Below are 17,184 nucleotides of genomic sequence, written 5' to 3'. Positions count from 1 at the left end.
CCCTTGTAAAAAAAATAAAGTTGTCCTTTAAGACTCAGCTTCCTTGAAAAAAGAAAATGAACAAATATCTTATGTTACCTGTGTTAGTGTTAGTTAGATAAAAAACATGCAATGGACATAAAACATAAAAGAAAACTAACAGATTTCTTCCCCTCCTTTATGAGTCTTCTTGTGTCTTTTTAGATCACTCATTTGAACAAAGCCTTTGGCACAGACTGCACAAGTAAAGGGTTTTTCCCCTGTATGAGTCCTCATGTGTGTTTTTAGATCACTCATTTGACCACAGCCTTTGCCACAAACTGTACAAGTAAAGGGTTTTTCCCCTGTATGAGTCCTCATGTGTGATTTTAGAGAACTCATTTGACTACAGCATTTGCCACATACTTTACAAGTAAATGGCCTTTCCCCTGTATGAGTCCTCATGTGTTCTTTTAAATGACCCATATGAACGCAACCTCTACCACAAACAGGACAAGTTAAAGGCTTTTCCCCTGTATGAGTCCTCATGTGTATTTCTAGATGACCCTTTTGACCACAACCTTTGCCACAAACTGTACACTTATAGGGCTTTTCACCTGTATGAGTTCTCATGTGTCGTTGTAGCTCATCCTTATGAACACAACCTTTGCCACACATTGTACAAGTTAAGGGTTTTTCCCCTGTATGAATCATCTTGTGCCTATTTAGATTTCCTGTACGATTAAAGCTTTTGCCACAAAGTTTACAACTAAACTGTTTTTTCACCGTGTGACTACTCATGGAGAGAGTTTGTTTAGATGATTTCAGCGACATCTTGTTGCTCAAAGACAACCTTTGTCCTTCCATATGTTGTGTCTTATTGATTGTGTTTAAATCTGACTGATCTTCCCTGGTCTCCTCCCACTCATCACTGTGTTCAGTGGTGTCTGATTCAGAACAGTTTGAATATAAGAGCTGGTTATCACTAGTTGGTTGTGATGTTCCACAGTCCTCTACATAAACTTGTGATTTCACGTGTGTAGTTGATGTGCTGGCTACAGGCTCTACATTTATATCTTCATCATCATCATCTTCACTTTTCCCTACTATTATTGTCAATATTGACCCATCTTCATCATTTTCTGGTCTCTGAAGCAGCTCCTCATGTTCATCTTTAATCTGCAGAACTTCTGGTTCCTCCTGGACCAGATTGGGGTTCCTCTCCTGTTGTTCAGAGGGAACCTCCTCTTTACACACAGGGAGGTGCAGGGCATCTATAGGTAAAATATAGAAACCAGAGATTGATTTTAAAACATTTTGAAATTGTCAACTAGCCGATCTATATCGATATGTTGTGAGCCTGTAGATCGGCTATTTGAAATATAAATACATGTTTTTTAAAATAGTTTAAAAAAAATGGCAAAGAAGTTTAGGGATACTGGGTAAGGCAGCACCCTAAGGCCTTTCCCACAGTATGCTCACCTGTGGGAAAAGCTTCACTGTGTCTTAACTATCTCTACCGCTAGCTGTTAGCATAAACCCCAGCTCCAGGGTCCAGCATACACGTTCACTTTAAGAAGACGGTGTTTGCCCGCTCCTCCGCCGCCCCACACTCTTGTTACACACACCACCGCAGCATTGGAACAAGCACACACTCTTCACCTCTCGTCAGAAGCATTTACATGGCGCCAGCGTCGCCGTACAAAGCAGGGGGGCAGTCAGACAGATATTTTGTGAAGCCACTGAGGAAATCGGGATTTCCTGAAAGTTCATATAATGGCCTGTTGTGGCGCTGTCATTGGACCCAGAAAAACCCATAGCCCCATAGAGGTCCATGTATTTGCAGGGCCCAACTTCACCTAGACTGTATTACCTTAATAAACATGGTCATGAATACTTTCTGCTTCCAGTCACTAGTTTAAAGTCTCATTTCCAATGTCATAATATTCTTTTTGGAAAATTATGGTCCCATTTATGAAAAGAATTACCATAAAGTCGCGTATGTTCTGAGGGGCGTGGCTACCGTTACAGTCTATGATCGGGATTCCCCTCCCACTCGAGTCAAAATAAAAACCAACGGAGAAGAAGGGGGGAAGTCCCGCCTCGTTGTCTGGGCCAGCCAATGGGCCAGCTGGGCCCAAACGGATCTAGAAAGATGGCGACTTACAATACAAGGACTGACAGGCTTCATTTTACGTTCATGTTAGACCCGGAGAACGCTTTGTCCATATTTTTTACAGTCTATGGTACAAAGGCACAAATTAAATCCGAAATGAGGGATGGCAGAAAATCCACCAAGGACAGTGATCCTAGAATCTGAGTTATGACTGTTTGAAAATCCTCCTTTCAACTGCTGCTTTGCACTGTGAATATATTTGCAACGGAACGGTGGGGCGTTGCTATGGGAACCGGACCAATGTTAAAGGCTTCTGTAGGAATCAACCTATGATCTATTATAGACGTCTACGTTGTGGTACGTATACGGACTTGGGATATGACGCCACCTAGTGTCGACGTACGTATATACGTACCTGGGAAGAAAAAGAGTAATAAAAGTTATGTGGAAAGATCTTCACTACAATGCACCTTACAGTTTACCTTTTTCATCTTTAAACAAACTGGATACAACCATACTATAATATTATATATTTCAGCCGGCGGCTGAGCATTACTGGAACCGATATGCAGAAACCAAATGTAATTATTTGTACTGGTATCCGACTACCCGGTACCCACCATGTTATCGGTTCTTACTTGGAACAGACTTCCGGTACCCGAGTGACCGAAATGTTGCAACAATAAGTTTTGTAGGTGAAGACAGTGTGCATTTCTCTGACGCACCAGTCCATCCGTAGGTGTGCAAAAAATACTTTTTACTCTTTAAAAACATTTTAACACATTTACAAATAAATGTCAAACTCTAATATAATATATCATGTTCATGACAATGAATGGTAGACTGTATCTTAGCATCTGCTCATGTGAACGCAGCAGCCTCTTTCATATATCATGATATCTTTTGCATAGTAATCATAGAGTGAAAAGTGGATAAGGTGATAGTACTACAATAGAACAGAAGAAAATTAAGAAAGAGCATGGAACTTACTGATGTCCATGTTTCCTTCAGGTTCCTGTTTAATAGAAACGGTTGTGAATGGTTCTGGGGAACTCATCTTCACCTGCAGGCTGGATGCCACACATGGGTCTAGAATGAAGGAATAGAATAAGGACATGTGACATGGGTTATACTGATGAAGGCTGAATGTAAAACACAGGGAACAGAAGAAGAAGAAAATAAGTGTTTTTCAAAGTGAAGGGAAAGGGAAGAGACCGGACATACAGTATATCCCCAATCTTCAAACAATGTTTAACTTGGATTATAACTATCTTTTATAGCTATAAATAGAAGTCCTATTGTCCATCTCAATATCACACCAGCTTTATTCATCACATAACACAATCACATCTGCCAAACAATGGGTTTTATACTTAATTATTTTTCTGCCATCTGCGTATATATTTGTATATTCGAACTGAACAGTTGGTGTGGTCCAGAGACAATGTAGGGCTCCACAGTAAGCTGGGTTGTAAAACAAAATGGCCCCTGGCAGCAATAAACTTGGCCATGCATGTGGCCCAGAGGGCTCCTGAGTCCTGACACAAACCGTTGGGTTGTACAATGTGTCCACTGAACAGTTTGTGTGCCAATTGGTGCAGAGTGGATCATTGTGCCTTGCAAGTCTGGATGTTAGGTTTCTGGCGGCCGCCCTCATTCTGCCAGCCACCGTCAGTTCACTCACCAGTCAATTGTAATATAGGATATATTATGTACATGTTTCCCAAACAGTGTTTTTTTTTTTCTAACGATTTCCTTTTAGAAATAAATGTATAAATGTTAAAAACAAACAAACACCTCTGAGAAATTCCAGAAATACAAAAAGAATAATTTTAAGTACAGTAGTGAAAATAGACGTTCTACAAACTTTTAAGTACAGTAGTGAAACTAGACGTTCTACAAACTTGCAATGCGACGCAAAGTGATGCGCTGCTATTTTAACTAGTTTACTTTGGGTCCCAGGCAAACATCTATATTTTGGTTCTCAACCTGAAAGGTTTGGGAACCACTGAGTACACTATTTCTGTATCTCACTATCACCGGCGAGCCGCCCCGCGTCCGAAACGGTTGAGAAATGACAGTGTTACCGTGTGGTGGTCCCTCTACTGTACAGTATAGGCTACTGTCACTGTACTGGGACACCCGAAATCATCATATATACAGTTGTGTGCGTGTGTTAGGTTGCGCACAGGTGGTGAAAAACAACCGTGCTGTTTTCGTGCTCAGACACGTACACCCAGCCAGCCACCCACACACACATAGCTAGTCTTTTTTCTGCTTTTTGGGCGCTGTGTACCACCAGTGTCGAGTCAGCTAGGATTAGACTTCTAGGTCTGTGTACCACCATGCAGAGAGGCGCTCAAGTACCACTGGGAACCTCTGGTCTGGATGACCAATGACTGTTCCATCGACATGGTCTCCAGTCCAAACAAAGGCTTGGTGTGTACTCTAGTCTAGAGAGTGAGACGAGACCTCGGGCTGCAGTGCAGTCTTATAGCTAGTTGCTAAGCTAACTTTAAAGCGGACCGTTATAATAACGGGATGTCGAATTATGAGCGGCAGCTGCGGACCCACTTTAAATCTAGCTAAATAAAGAAGGGGCGTGTGTGAACACAATCCTAGCTAGCTCTGCTCCATAGCTCTAATGCCTTCATGCAACAGCAGCAAATATTAAAGGGCGTTAGGGCTATGGGATCAGAGCTAACACAATCCCATGCAGAATCAATATCAAATAATCAAACAGCACATACCAATACCGAGTTCAATCGCTGGTACTAGCCTACAAATATGTTGTTGACTTTACAAATCCGAGCTACGTTTGGAACTTCAGTAATTGACGACAGATCCTAAAGAGCAGCAGCAGCTTTTCCGTGAGATCAAAGCTAGCAGCAATAGTCGTCTGCTCCATTTCTTCTCTGAATTAACACCATGTTTACAGTCGTGGCTGCAGCCTGTCAACAGAAACGTTAAAGCAAAGCATGAAATTAAACGCGACACGATTATATATGTGACCGACGTACGTACTGCAAACTAAACACTTTCACAATAAAACCTAGCAAACTGCACTATCAGTTTGTCTTGAGTGTCTTCACTCTTTATTCTTCAATGTGTGCGCCGGAATAGAGCCGCATCTGCAGGTTATAGGCCTAGTAGAATAAATGGTATTTACTATTTTGTTATTGTTTATTTATTTTTTACAGGAAGTGAATTAATTTACTTCATAGACGAGTTTCAAGCTGGTTTCAAGTTCTGTTCTTTGGCTATAGAACTTAAGTGTCTATTTGTATGTCTCTAAATGTTTTGATGAATTGAACAAGGTGGACCCTCTTGTAAGTGTAATGCTTTATTGGGTCGTCCACTCACAGTTAACAGTCTTTGTATTGAGTTGTGCTTGAAATGTATTGTAATTCTGCAAACTGTTAATAACTATTTCAATCAATCAATCAATCAAAAAAGTCCGCTGTTGTGACATTTTCAACTCGCCAGAAGATGGTGCCAGATTATGTATTTTCAAAGGGCTGCCAAATTAATAGCTGTATTAACCTCAGAACAGCGCTGCTGGTCAGATAAACCCTTATCATAATGGGGCCCGGCCGCCCGGGGACCCCCAGGATCTGTAAGGACGTCCCATGCCATGGGGTCCCCACTCCCCAGCTAAATGATTAGGCTAATAGATAATCTTAGTTAATTTTCACCAGCCACGTATAAATACAACTAACTTAGATAACTAACAAGAACGTCTGGCAGCCTATAGCCTACTCGAAATCAGTTTCACTGTCAATATCTCTGTACATATCTGTAAACTAAAGTAATTCGACTAAATGACATTTTCATAGATTGGTGTCCAATCATAATTAATACATGAATGAATACAAACGTATAATAATACATTATACATTTATAATACTTATTAAATAATAATTATATATCTTATAAATAATACAAAATTAAAATAACTCCCAGACATAAACATCACACCCGTGTGAGGTGAGCTTAGAGTAAGGAGGTGAGGGGTGCTCTTATTATTATACTAATCATCCCATGAACAACTGAATATATGTGATAGGTTAGCCAATTTGCTCGCCTACATACGACATAATGTTCCCTTCATTGTCAATGGCATTAATGTTTGTGTGGCCACAAATGTAGGCTACGTCATATTTGAGGCACAATGGCCCATATGACCTAATTTCTCCTTTCATTGTCAATGGCAAATATGAGACGTGTGTGGACAAAAGCTGTATATGAGCAGAGGGGCTAGAGCCCCTCAAAAATGTGTAAATTCTAAACAGGTAATTAAACTAAATTATGTCACCTGCCTCACTGACGCCTATCTATATGTGCAATGATACGCAGCCAACATCTACACAAATAGCACTACTAGAATTAGTCAGCACAGCATGCATATAATTAATGAAATTAATTAATGTACTTTTTCAAACCCTGACAGAATGTGGAAGAGACAATGGTGCTCAAATAGTTTCACCAGTAACCTATGAACTGCAGGTAAAAATGATACAAGGAAAACAAATTAAGCGATGGAAATAAAAAAATCACACTCGTGTGAAGTGAGGGGCTCAATCACATTCCGTGCTCAACCAATCAAATCATCACTATGGGCAGTATGGGGTACACACATTGCTCAGCCAATCAAATCATCGCTATACACACAAAGCTGGGCATACTGTAGGGAGGGGCTAGCACCCCTCAAAAAGAGGTTGATAGATAAGAACAGAGATAATTGTGTTTATTGTATGTTGTCGTGTTAAGATTGCAAGGTTGTGTGATTCCTTTTTAGTATTGCTTGTCCCGTCATTGTCATCCTGGATATCATACATACTTGATCATCATACATGTATCTGTGTGATATTGCATTGCAAGTATGATGGAGGTAAAAATTATACATAAATATAAAATGTATATATATAAAAGAAGAAAATATATATATATATCACCACCAAGGCTGCTCCTCGCCCCGTTTTTTTCACTTGTATGCTACTGTAACATAGCCTCATATCAAAAGACAAAAACGCATCTAAAGAAAAGAGCATTTGCCAACTACATACTTTCTCCCCCTGCATGAGTTGTCATGTGCTTAGTTCTCATGTGCTTATTTAGTTGCCCCCTGTGAACACAGCCATGACCACAAACTGTACAAGTAAAGGGCTTTTCTCCTGTATGAAGCATCATGTGAGTCTTCAGATGTTCCTTTCGATTAAAGATTTTACCACAAACTGTACAAGTAAATAGCTTTAAATGACGCATGTGAACACAGCCTTGGCCACAAAGTGTACAATTAGTGGGCTTTTCCCCTTTATGAATCTTCATGTGTGAATTCAGATGATCCTTTCGATTCAACATTTTACCACAAACTGTACAAGTGAACAGCTTTTCTCCTGTATGAGTCATTGTGTGCCTCTTAAGACTCGCCTTTCGATTAAATGTTTTACCACAAACTGTACAACTAAACAGCTTTTCCTCTGTATGAACCAGTAAATGCCTCTTCAGAAGGGACATCTGATTAAACAGTTTGCTACAAACTGTACAACTAAAGGGCTTTTCACCTGTATGAATTATCATGTGAGTCTTCAAATTTGCATTTTGATGAAACGTTTTACCACAAACGGTACAAGTAAACAGCTTTTGCCCTGCATGAGCCGCTGTATGCCTCTTCAGATGTGCCTTTTGATTAAACATTTTGCCACAGACTGTACAACTAAAATTGTTCTTCTCTGCGTTTCCTTTAACATTTTGTGTCTTGTGGGATTCCAGTGTGTCTACACCTGACTGATCTTCCTTGGTCTCCTCCCACTCATCACCGTCTTCAGTATCATATTCAGTATCATATTCAGTATCAGATTCAGAACAGTGTGAAGAGAGGAGCTCATCACTAGTTGGTTGTGATGCTACCCAGTTCTTTACATAAGCTTGTGTTTTCATGTGTTCAGTTGAGGTGCTGGCTACTGGCTCTGTCTCTCTGTTTTCATAATAGTCATCTTCACTTTTCACAGCCAGAATTGTCAACATTGAGCCATCAGACTCCTCTGGTCTTTGCAGTAGCTCCTCCTGTTCATCTTTAATCTGTGGAGGCTCTGGTTCCTCCTGGACCAGACTGGAGCTCCACTCCTGTTGTTCAGGGGGAACATCCTCGATACACACAGGGAGGTGCAGGAAGTCTAGGAAGAAGATAAAACCACTGAACGTTTGAAATGCCAAATAGCCCTGAAACCAATCTTACTCCAATTGCATAACTCATGCCTCTAGGGACCATTCCAGTGAAATCCCAGTAGAAGAGACGTTTGTACGTAATTTGTAAAAAAGAAAAAAAAGTGTGTGTGTATATCATACTATAATTCTAACAATGTCTGTCCGTGTGTGTGTGTGTGTGTGTGTGTCTGTCAGAAACAAACACTTATCTCCTCATTGCCTGCACCAATCGCTCCCACTTTTCACACAGGCATTGACCATATGAATATGGAGGGCGTAACGGAGCCCTTTTTTCGATTTGACACATTAATTATTAATAATGAATTTATTAGTGAATTAAAAACGCACCGGGCGCAGTACCCCCCACAGCAAATATCTCACAACGGGTAAGGGCTAGTATATATAACAGGCACTTTGAACAGGCATAACACATGCATCGTTTGGACAAAAGCCATGAAACTTGTTTACACATGTGCCTTGACCCATGCCTAACCACTCCAATGACTGGCCACGTGTGTCTTTCTGTCTGTCTGTCTGTCTGTCTGTCTGTATGTATGGGGTATGAACAGGTCACACAGCTGCAATACCGTTGGGTGACCTAAAGTGGCACTGTTGAGCTGCCTAAAAGGGCCATTCACACTGAGCACTATAACTGCAGCCAGCCAGCGGTGTTGTTGAGCAGCCTGCACTGCTCAGTTCACACGGGTGTGATTCTTCTTACTGCTTGGCCCCGTCTTATCGGGTGTTGGGTGAAATTACCCCTGAGCTATATCTCTGAGAAATATGGGAGGGGACCCCAAACCCCTCCCCTACTGTTTTTCCTTACTGGGCTGGGCTTTTCCTTTTTATTTACATGAGTTGGGCGTGTTTTAATGTTATAGACTCTGAAAAAGCATTCTGGCAGAAATCTCGAGGCATGGCTCGTTAGGCCAGGGGTTCTCAACCTGTAGGTCGCGACCCCTCGGGGGGGACCCACAATTATTTTGGGGGGTCCCCAGATGATTTTCTTTTTGGTTTGGCGCTATCCCCTCCTATACACAGGTTTAATGTTTGTCTTTAGCTCAAAGTTTGACAATAAATGGAAAATGTACGTCATCATGTGTCGTTTAAGTATCTTAATTGTTAATGGCGTTTGTGTTGGCACAGTTTGTTTTACATCACCATTACATCACCTATCATTAGCGCCCCTCACTTCACACGGAAAATGGAAATTGAGAGTTTACCTAGTACACATAGTGCATGCATAAACTTTCCTTAATGATTATATCTGGTTTCAGTATATATATATGATGTATTTTCTATTGTAGCGGTCAATTTGTATTGAGGGTGGGGAGGGAGGCAGGGCAGGGGTTGCGAGACATGTCCAAAGCATTTCCGGGGGTCCCCAGCCAAAAATGTTGAGAACCCCTGCGTTAGGCAATAGACTTAATAATTCATACCTCCTGGGTTTGAATCCTGCTCACGCCATCATTTTTGTGCCCACCGCAAAGAACTTTTTTTGCGGATAAAGTAAAGTTTGCTTTGGTCCGACATGCATTGCGTCGTGCTTGCGGTTATGTTTAGGTTTGGGGTAGGGTTAGTAATAGTAATGTCCAACATACCGTACATGGTCACCCGTGGCTTCGTGTGGTGTCACTCAAAGTGACTACTGGGTTGGGCTTGCTGGATGCATGTTCCAACCCCTAGTATGTCTGTCAGAAGCAGTTGAGGGGTGAAAACACCCGCGTGCGTCTTATCGCTGATTGCAGCCATATTTATTATATTATTATTATTTTATTTTTATTATTATATTTAATATGAAAGTTGGGGATCATAGCTACGAAGTGAGCTATCTATCTAATAATTTAGCGGGGGTTGCGTGGCACAGACACCTGAAAATCAGCTCTGACAGTTGGACGGGGGCATGTTAACGTGAACACACGCGCTGTTTCGACACCACACTGTCCGCTCCCTACTCGACCACCGTGCCATATAGGCTACATGCACGCTGAAAGCCTGGACACTGACTACGACAGGTTACAGCCCAGCGTGACTGCGTGACACACTGAACATCACCATCACAAGTATTCATATATTATGATACAACAGATATAAAAGTGCACAGGATTGTAACTGTTGCCAAGGCAATTCCCCGTCCGGGTGGACTTAAACCCTGTTGTTGTTGCGTGGTAATGGATTTTTAAATCACACAAAACATCTAATTCTTAACCTGATTATATAAAGAACTACTTTTGTGCCCAACCCAACTTCCCAAGACCATCTGTAAACAATTCCCCCCCTATCAGTAATGTGATCTATTACATTGCATTACCCACACTGAACATCATTTGCTGTTCATATATTCAGAACGGGTAAGGACTAGTTATATTAGATTGACCAACCAGTCAAAACAAATATTTGACACCCTTTTTTTAAGCTTTTGAAATCAACAAATTGATTAACCACTATTTTATATTTCTGCACAAAGTATAAACCAGGCAGCTCACCAGAGTTCAGGCATGGGGGAGGTGGTGTGGTTCCCACAGCATGGTGGGTATTGTAGTCTTCTGTGAATTCCACATTAGGAATCTTATAGGGTAGAAAGCCTGGAAGAGAGGGTGGAGATCCATTGTGGTAGTAAAAATACAATGCAGTAGACAACATACCCCACTGTTAAAAATATGTACTTACCATATACCAACAGATATGATACAAAAACCTGAACATCTGGATTTAGTAGGTGCTTTTAACCGATCTTCATATAATTGGTCCTCAATAATGCACATGATAGGGTACCATTTTTGTCTACTACTCTCTCAGATGAGGGCTGTGGACAGTTCAGAAACCTGCCTATCAGTGATATCATTGATGGGGAATCCAAGCTAACAGAAACTGCATGCTTTCTATTCCTAGAAAGTTAGTATGCTAATGGCAGCCATAGTTATCTCGTTAATACAAATTAACACAAAAAAACAAAATCTTGTTTGAGAAGAAAATCTGCGATGTCACTGGTAGGCAGTTTTCTGAAGTGTCCAAAGCCCTCCTCTGTGACACAAACAGAGTAGGGGAAAAATCCCACTTGTGTGAAGTGAGGGGCGCTCTTATCATACATCATCACATTCCGGCCAATCACATTTGGCATCCACACTTTTCTGTCATTCGGCCAATCACAATTCGCGTCCTCACTTTTCTGTCCTCAATACATACATTGTTCAGCCAATCAAATCATCACTATGGGGTGCTCAGCCAATCAAATCATTGCTATGGGGTTCACACAGACACACAAAGCTGGGCATAGGAGGGAATAGCGCCCCTCAAAAATGGCACCGTTTCACCATGACTATTAGTGAGAATGTGAAGTTGTCCTTTAATGTCGGTGCCTGTAATGTGCATTGCAACATGATGTACCATAGTTTCGAGCTTTGTTCATTTCCTTATTTAGTCTCTTCTGGTGTTGCATGCATACACCTAAAAGATAAACAAAATGAGGGGAAATAGTTGATTGTTCTTCAATCTATTCACCTTGCTCTCATAACATTTAGCCATTTGTTAATGTTTGATAAAATGTTAAAATGTATTAAGAATGTTGGTGTACCTGTTTGAGTGTGGTCATACACCACCCCAGTGTCTGGATTCATGAACTGTTCCAATAACTTCACATTCTGTGGGATGAGGAACATGATTTAGGTTAAAAACCAAATACAGTATGTGAACGGGAAGGGAAACCATAAAATGTACACAGACTCATTGCACTGCATGTTCATACTAGGATGTGGATGGTTTGATGTATGCACATCGCATACACAGTATGCACAGTATTCACAGTTAAATCAGCACTATATGTAACTTGATTCTTCTACCTCAAATGCTGCCATTTTCTTTTACCGCCAATAGAGCTGGTGGCTCGGGAGATCAATTGAATCTTTGATATTGTGTCTAGGTGAGACCTTTGGCACGATCTAAATGTCTCAATAGAAAAGCAAGGAGACTAAAGACAACCACCCCCCCAGTTATATAACTAATAATGTATTAACATACCATACAGAATGGACAGAATTGAAATGTATTCATAAAAGTTTATATAGTGAGGCTTTGACCACATAGATGTTTGGGTTGTGCAGTTGCCTTGCCATGATGTAACTCCAAAGGTGGGCAAGACAAAAATAAATGCTTCATTGACTAGAAATGTATAATTCAAAATGTGCTTCTTTTGACATCGACCTTTGGATTTACATCATGGCAAATTACTACAGAACCTAAACCTCTACCGAAGTGGTCTATCCCTTTAAGCACTATTTGTATTTTCAAATATAAATGTGCATTTTCTTTTCGGGGTCAAACAAGGAATCACATCACGTTGATTCCCTTCCGCTATTCACTCATACTAGGACATGACGTATGTCTAGGCAAGAGAATTGACTATAAAGACATGCCAAAAATAATTAGGGACACTGGGGTTAATGTGGTTAAAAACAATGACATCAACGTGTATTGCAGTAATTGTGATATGAACAGACCTGAGCGTGGATGATGATGCTTGGATCCCTGCAAAGTGGACATGGGTTCTCAGTGATTTTGCCTCCCATCTAAACATCACAGGAGAATTGGTAACTCCATCAAATATTCTGCTAACATAAAACATGTATGTTGAATCTAAACAATGTATTCTTACAATGCAATCCTTGCGTGTCATCTGTGGAAGGATGCCTCCGTCGTGGTCTCTTCCATAGCACTCATTATATTCTAGTACATAAGATAATTGGGGTCATTAGTATAAGGCAACAAGATTCAATTGATTTAAGAGACAAAGTTTGACATTCTCATTTGTATGGTGTGCATGCATGGTTGGTTTTAAACGGTAAAATACAGTTAATTTGGTTGCTGTCCGGCAGAAACCACCCAACTCCATTTTTCAGGTTTTAGACCCCCCCCCCCCTAAATGCTATTGAACACCCTTCATGTCTCTGTGTTGGTTATAACAATTTGGAACCAATGAAAAGTATTAAAGGGTACTTTGGACAAAGGTACCCCATTGGATCTCAACTGTCTGCTAAAGCAGCTAACTCCAAAACCTCTCCCCCTCTCATGCCAGTAATTGTCAATATATAAAGTCACAATACCAACTTTTATGAGACAGTATTGCTTTGTTTTAAACATATAAGGTTTTCTTATTTAAAAAAAGTAATAATAATAATTCCCTGAAAAATTGGAGTTAGGTGGTTTCAGCAGAGATTTAGTTTATTTATTTAGAGAAAGTTCAAGATGTGCATATAGTGTGTGATATACAATATAAGCTCCCCAGTTCAAATATAATCATTTTTGGCGTTAAAGCCTGAAAAGTTTGAGAACCCCTAAGCCCGATTCTTTTCCCTTGGACAGAATCCGTGTCTGGAACTTGGGGCGACAGACCAAATGGTACAGGGTGCACTTCAGATGACCCCTTGAATGTGCCAAAGGGCAATTGGAAGGGACTTACTGATCCTGAGAATTGCACAAATCAAATAACGGTGCCTGAGGAGGAAACACAGGATGTTCTGAGAGGCATCGGGTCTAGGCTTCTCCGGTGTGAAGCCTGCCTCTGATTGGCCTACCGACACTGACCATCTTGACTGTCCTCCGAGGTGGATATAGCTATGCTGGATAGTCTGATGTGATCGAGGTTACTCCGTGGTGGGAAATAATACAACTACGGTATGCGAATAACTCACCACCTACATATTCGCATACGGTATGATACAAGGACTGTAACTTTTTTTGTAGAAAAGGCAAACTAATATTGTTTATGCTGTTTGCTTTGATGGAATAATTGATTGAACAAATGAACATGTACGCTGTAATATGATTTGATTTGGGTGTGTTCTAAATAAAGTGTTTGTGTGGAATATTGTGTAATTCATTTGTATGTGTAAACGGGTGTTTAGACAGTTTTTGGTTTAGACTAGTCATTGGTTAGACCAGTCATTAGTCCTACAACTACAACCTATCTCAAACCCTCACCCTAACCTCCCACAGGGCAGCACACCTAAACCTAACCTTAACCCATGTCTAACCAATGACTAGTCTAAACTAAAAGTATGCACCCCATGTGTAAACTGTAAACTGTAAACTAAATACACGATAATCAACACTAACACTTTATTTAGGACACACCCAAATCAAATCATAGTACAACGTACATGTTCAATAAATTATTCAATCAAAGCAAAATTATTTTGGGGGGTCCCCAGATTATTTTCACACAAAAAAAGGAAAAATAAAAAAAAATTGGCAACTGAATGGCTGGAAAATGGAAATTAATTGTTTCCATTGTACACATAGTACATGCATATACACTTTCCTTAATGATTATATCTGGTTTCAGTATTTATTCATGACTAGACCTGTATGTGCCCGTCGGCCACCGGCCTACTTGAGAACAATACAACTTGGGAACCTAATAATACCCGTTGTCAACTTGTCATAGTACCCGTTTTAACTATCTCTCTGTGTCCCTTTTGTGCCCATACTGTACATCAGGGTTCCCCAATAGGCGGCCCGCGGGCCATTTGCGGCCCACAGAGCGCCCCCTTGTGGCCCATGAAAAATGTTTTTTTTTTAAAGTGTCCCAGATATAAATGGCATTAAATGGGGGTCAGTAGCCTATGCATGTCAAACTGGGCATCCTTTTCAAATGGGGTCTTGCCCTGAAAATGAATTTTCAGGGCAAGACCTCGACCTCACGCGTGCAGACTCGGCCCCCAGCCTGGTACGCTAGTCAAAATATGGCCCTTGAGGAAAATTAATTGGGGAACCCTGCTGTACATGGAGATCTCTGTGTCTGTCTGCCTGTGCCTGAAGAGTGCAAACTGACTTGTGAAAAGTGGACTGGTTAAGTAATCAATTGGCAGGTGTGGGGTTGCCATGGCAATCAATTGGCTGAGGCAGAGGCTGTAAATTGCTCCACTTGCAGAGCCTGACCAGAGCCTTCTGTGGTGTTTGTGGACAACGGTGTATGCCACCGACTCAAGGCCGGGCACTGCACTCCCTGTGGGGGTGTGGAACACGTGTGTCAGTGGGGCAAACGGTTCTCGAGTTACGTGCATTACAACTGTACACACACACATACACAGACAGAGACGTGGTGCATTTATAGTTAGATGTATTTTCTCTATTATTAAGGTTATTGTAGCGGTCAATTTGTATTTCGGTGGGGAGGGGGGCTGGGGTCACGAGACATGGCCAAAGCATTTCCAGGGGTTCCCAGACAAAAATGTTGAGAACCCCTGGACTAGAGGACAAGAGATCCAGTAGAACTAAAAGACTGGGTCAAACATTCGGACATGGGGCTAAACATGAATTGTTTTAGACAATTTTATAGCAATACATTTTTTGTATTATTTACTATAGTCCTACTAGACCCCAGGAAATTACAACTGGCCACAACATATCACAGGATCTACTGAATGTGAAGGGGGTGAAAAACTGACATGTTCAGGCATGCAACACAGTATGGCTTGGCAGCCCCCTATAGTACCCCCCAGTATGTATAATTTATATAGATTTATTTATTTATTTTACCTGAGGGAGTTTCACAGCTGGTCTTCCTATGCAGTAATGCCAATGACACATCAGCCTCTTCCTGTTCATCTTTAATATGTGGAGGTTGTGGTTCCTCCTGTACCAGAGCGGAGTTCCTCTCCTCAGGTTCAGGGGAAACCTCTTTACACACAGACACAGAAGGAGGAGAGAAGAGGTAGCATTAGCACAGCAACTCAAAGTGTTTTTGTCTCTCATTGGATTTGGATGAGATATATATTTTTTAATAGTGTGTCCCTATTGTATAACGAGCAAGCCGTTTGGAAGAGGGCTTGTCTGTCTGTGTGTGTGTGTGTGTGTGTGTGTGTGTGTGTGTGTGTGTGTGTGTGTGTGGTACCAAAGACGGAAACATGCCATCTCCGGCTTACTTCCTGTATCTGTGTGGAGTGGGTGGACGTCTTTTTAGGAGATGGGAAGCAGGTTGGAGTCTTTTCATTCCAATGGAAGAGTGAACGTGAACACAGCTTCTGAATCATTATTTAGCTCCATGGTCTCCATGGTCCATAAAACACTAAAAGTCCCCCGCCCCCTATATTCGTCCTACACAAAGTTCCCATCGACAATAAAAGGAGAATTTACATGTGAGCAAATTGGCTATTTTTGTCCTACACAAAGATTAAACTCCCATTGACAATGAATGGAGAATTTACGTCATATGAGAGCATGAGCAAATGTAATATCTTATCTTATTTTCTAACCATGATTAACTTTTTTGCATAGAAGTGTATATATCTGCTGAATTAAAAGTGGAGGACGTACCCTGATGTAAACAAGTCTTAGTGCTTTTTATGGTTTATCCCATTCCTAATAGCAGATTTTGTATTGATCTGTACATTCGTTGAACTGTACTGTACCCATTCTACAAACTGTTAATACAATTTTCAATGAAATGTGAATCCCTACTCTCATTCTAAAAGAGCACTTACAGGTGGCTGCAATTCGCGCGCGCACGCGCACGCACAGTCACACACACACACACACACACACACACACACACACACACACACCTCCTGATGAACGTACTGTAACCCTGTGTTTACCAACGAACCTGCAGTCGTATGGATGTCCATGTCAACACCAACGTCCAGCAGTTTGTTTCGTCTCTCCAGCAGAGTTTCTAGTGTCTTTATCTCTCTCTGGAAGAGCTTGAATATGAACTCTGTAGCCAAACTGAGACGCTCGCTGACAAACACTCTGACGATCTTCACACAACAAACATCACTTTGTTTTTCCAAAATACACAATATCTCCTCTCCCACCGACGTCAGGTGTTCATTTATAGACAGCCGTACAGACTCAATTTGATACATTTTACCTCCTTTAAGAGACATGTTGCATCGACACCTTCT

General features: G+C 41.1%; 1 protein-coding gene across 1 annotated transcript; it reads right to left on the bottom strand.

Annotated features, from left to right (window-relative positions):
• Positions 1 to 6,893: 6,893 nt before the first annotated feature.
• LOC310871028 (uncharacterized protein) lies at positions 6,894 to 17,184 on the bottom strand. The gene is made up of 8 exons (XM_083782461.1): positions 16,884 to 17,184; positions 15,818 to 15,958; positions 12,933 to 13,003; positions 12,778 to 12,846; positions 11,856 to 11,922; positions 11,669 to 11,728; positions 10,768 to 10,866; positions 6,894 to 8,250 (listed from the first exon to the last, which is right to left on the bottom strand). Exons 1-8 carry the CDS (start codon positions 17,164 to 17,166, stop codon positions 7,133 to 7,135), a joined length of 1,908 nt encoding a protein of 635 aa, XP_083638587.1. The 5' UTR covers positions 17,167 to 17,184; the 3' UTR covers positions 6,894 to 7,132.

The sequence above is a fragment of the Protomyctophum parallelum genome (genome assembly GCF_964188405.1).
Source record: "Protomyctophum parallelum genome assembly, chromosome: 14".
Classification (NCBI taxonomy): domain Eukaryota; kingdom Metazoa; phylum Chordata; class Actinopteri; order Myctophiformes; family Myctophidae; genus Protomyctophum; species Protomyctophum parallelum.
The sequence above is the reverse complement of the archived record's forward strand: the minus strand, read 5'-3'. Positions and strand labels throughout refer to the sequence as shown.

Coding starts and splice junctions, on each gene's coding strand:
- LOC310871028 (XM_083782461.1), bottom strand. CDS start 17,166: ATGTCTCTTAAAGGAGGTAAAATGTATCAAATTGAGTCTGTACGGCTG. Junction 12,847..12,932: donor TGACACGCAAGGATTGCATT/GTAAGAATACAT, acceptor TGTGATGTTTAG/ATGGGAGGCAAAATCACTGA. Junction 11,923..12,777: donor GCATCATCATCCACGCTCAG/GTCTGTTCATAT, acceptor CTCATCCCACAG/AATGTGAAGTTATTGGAACA.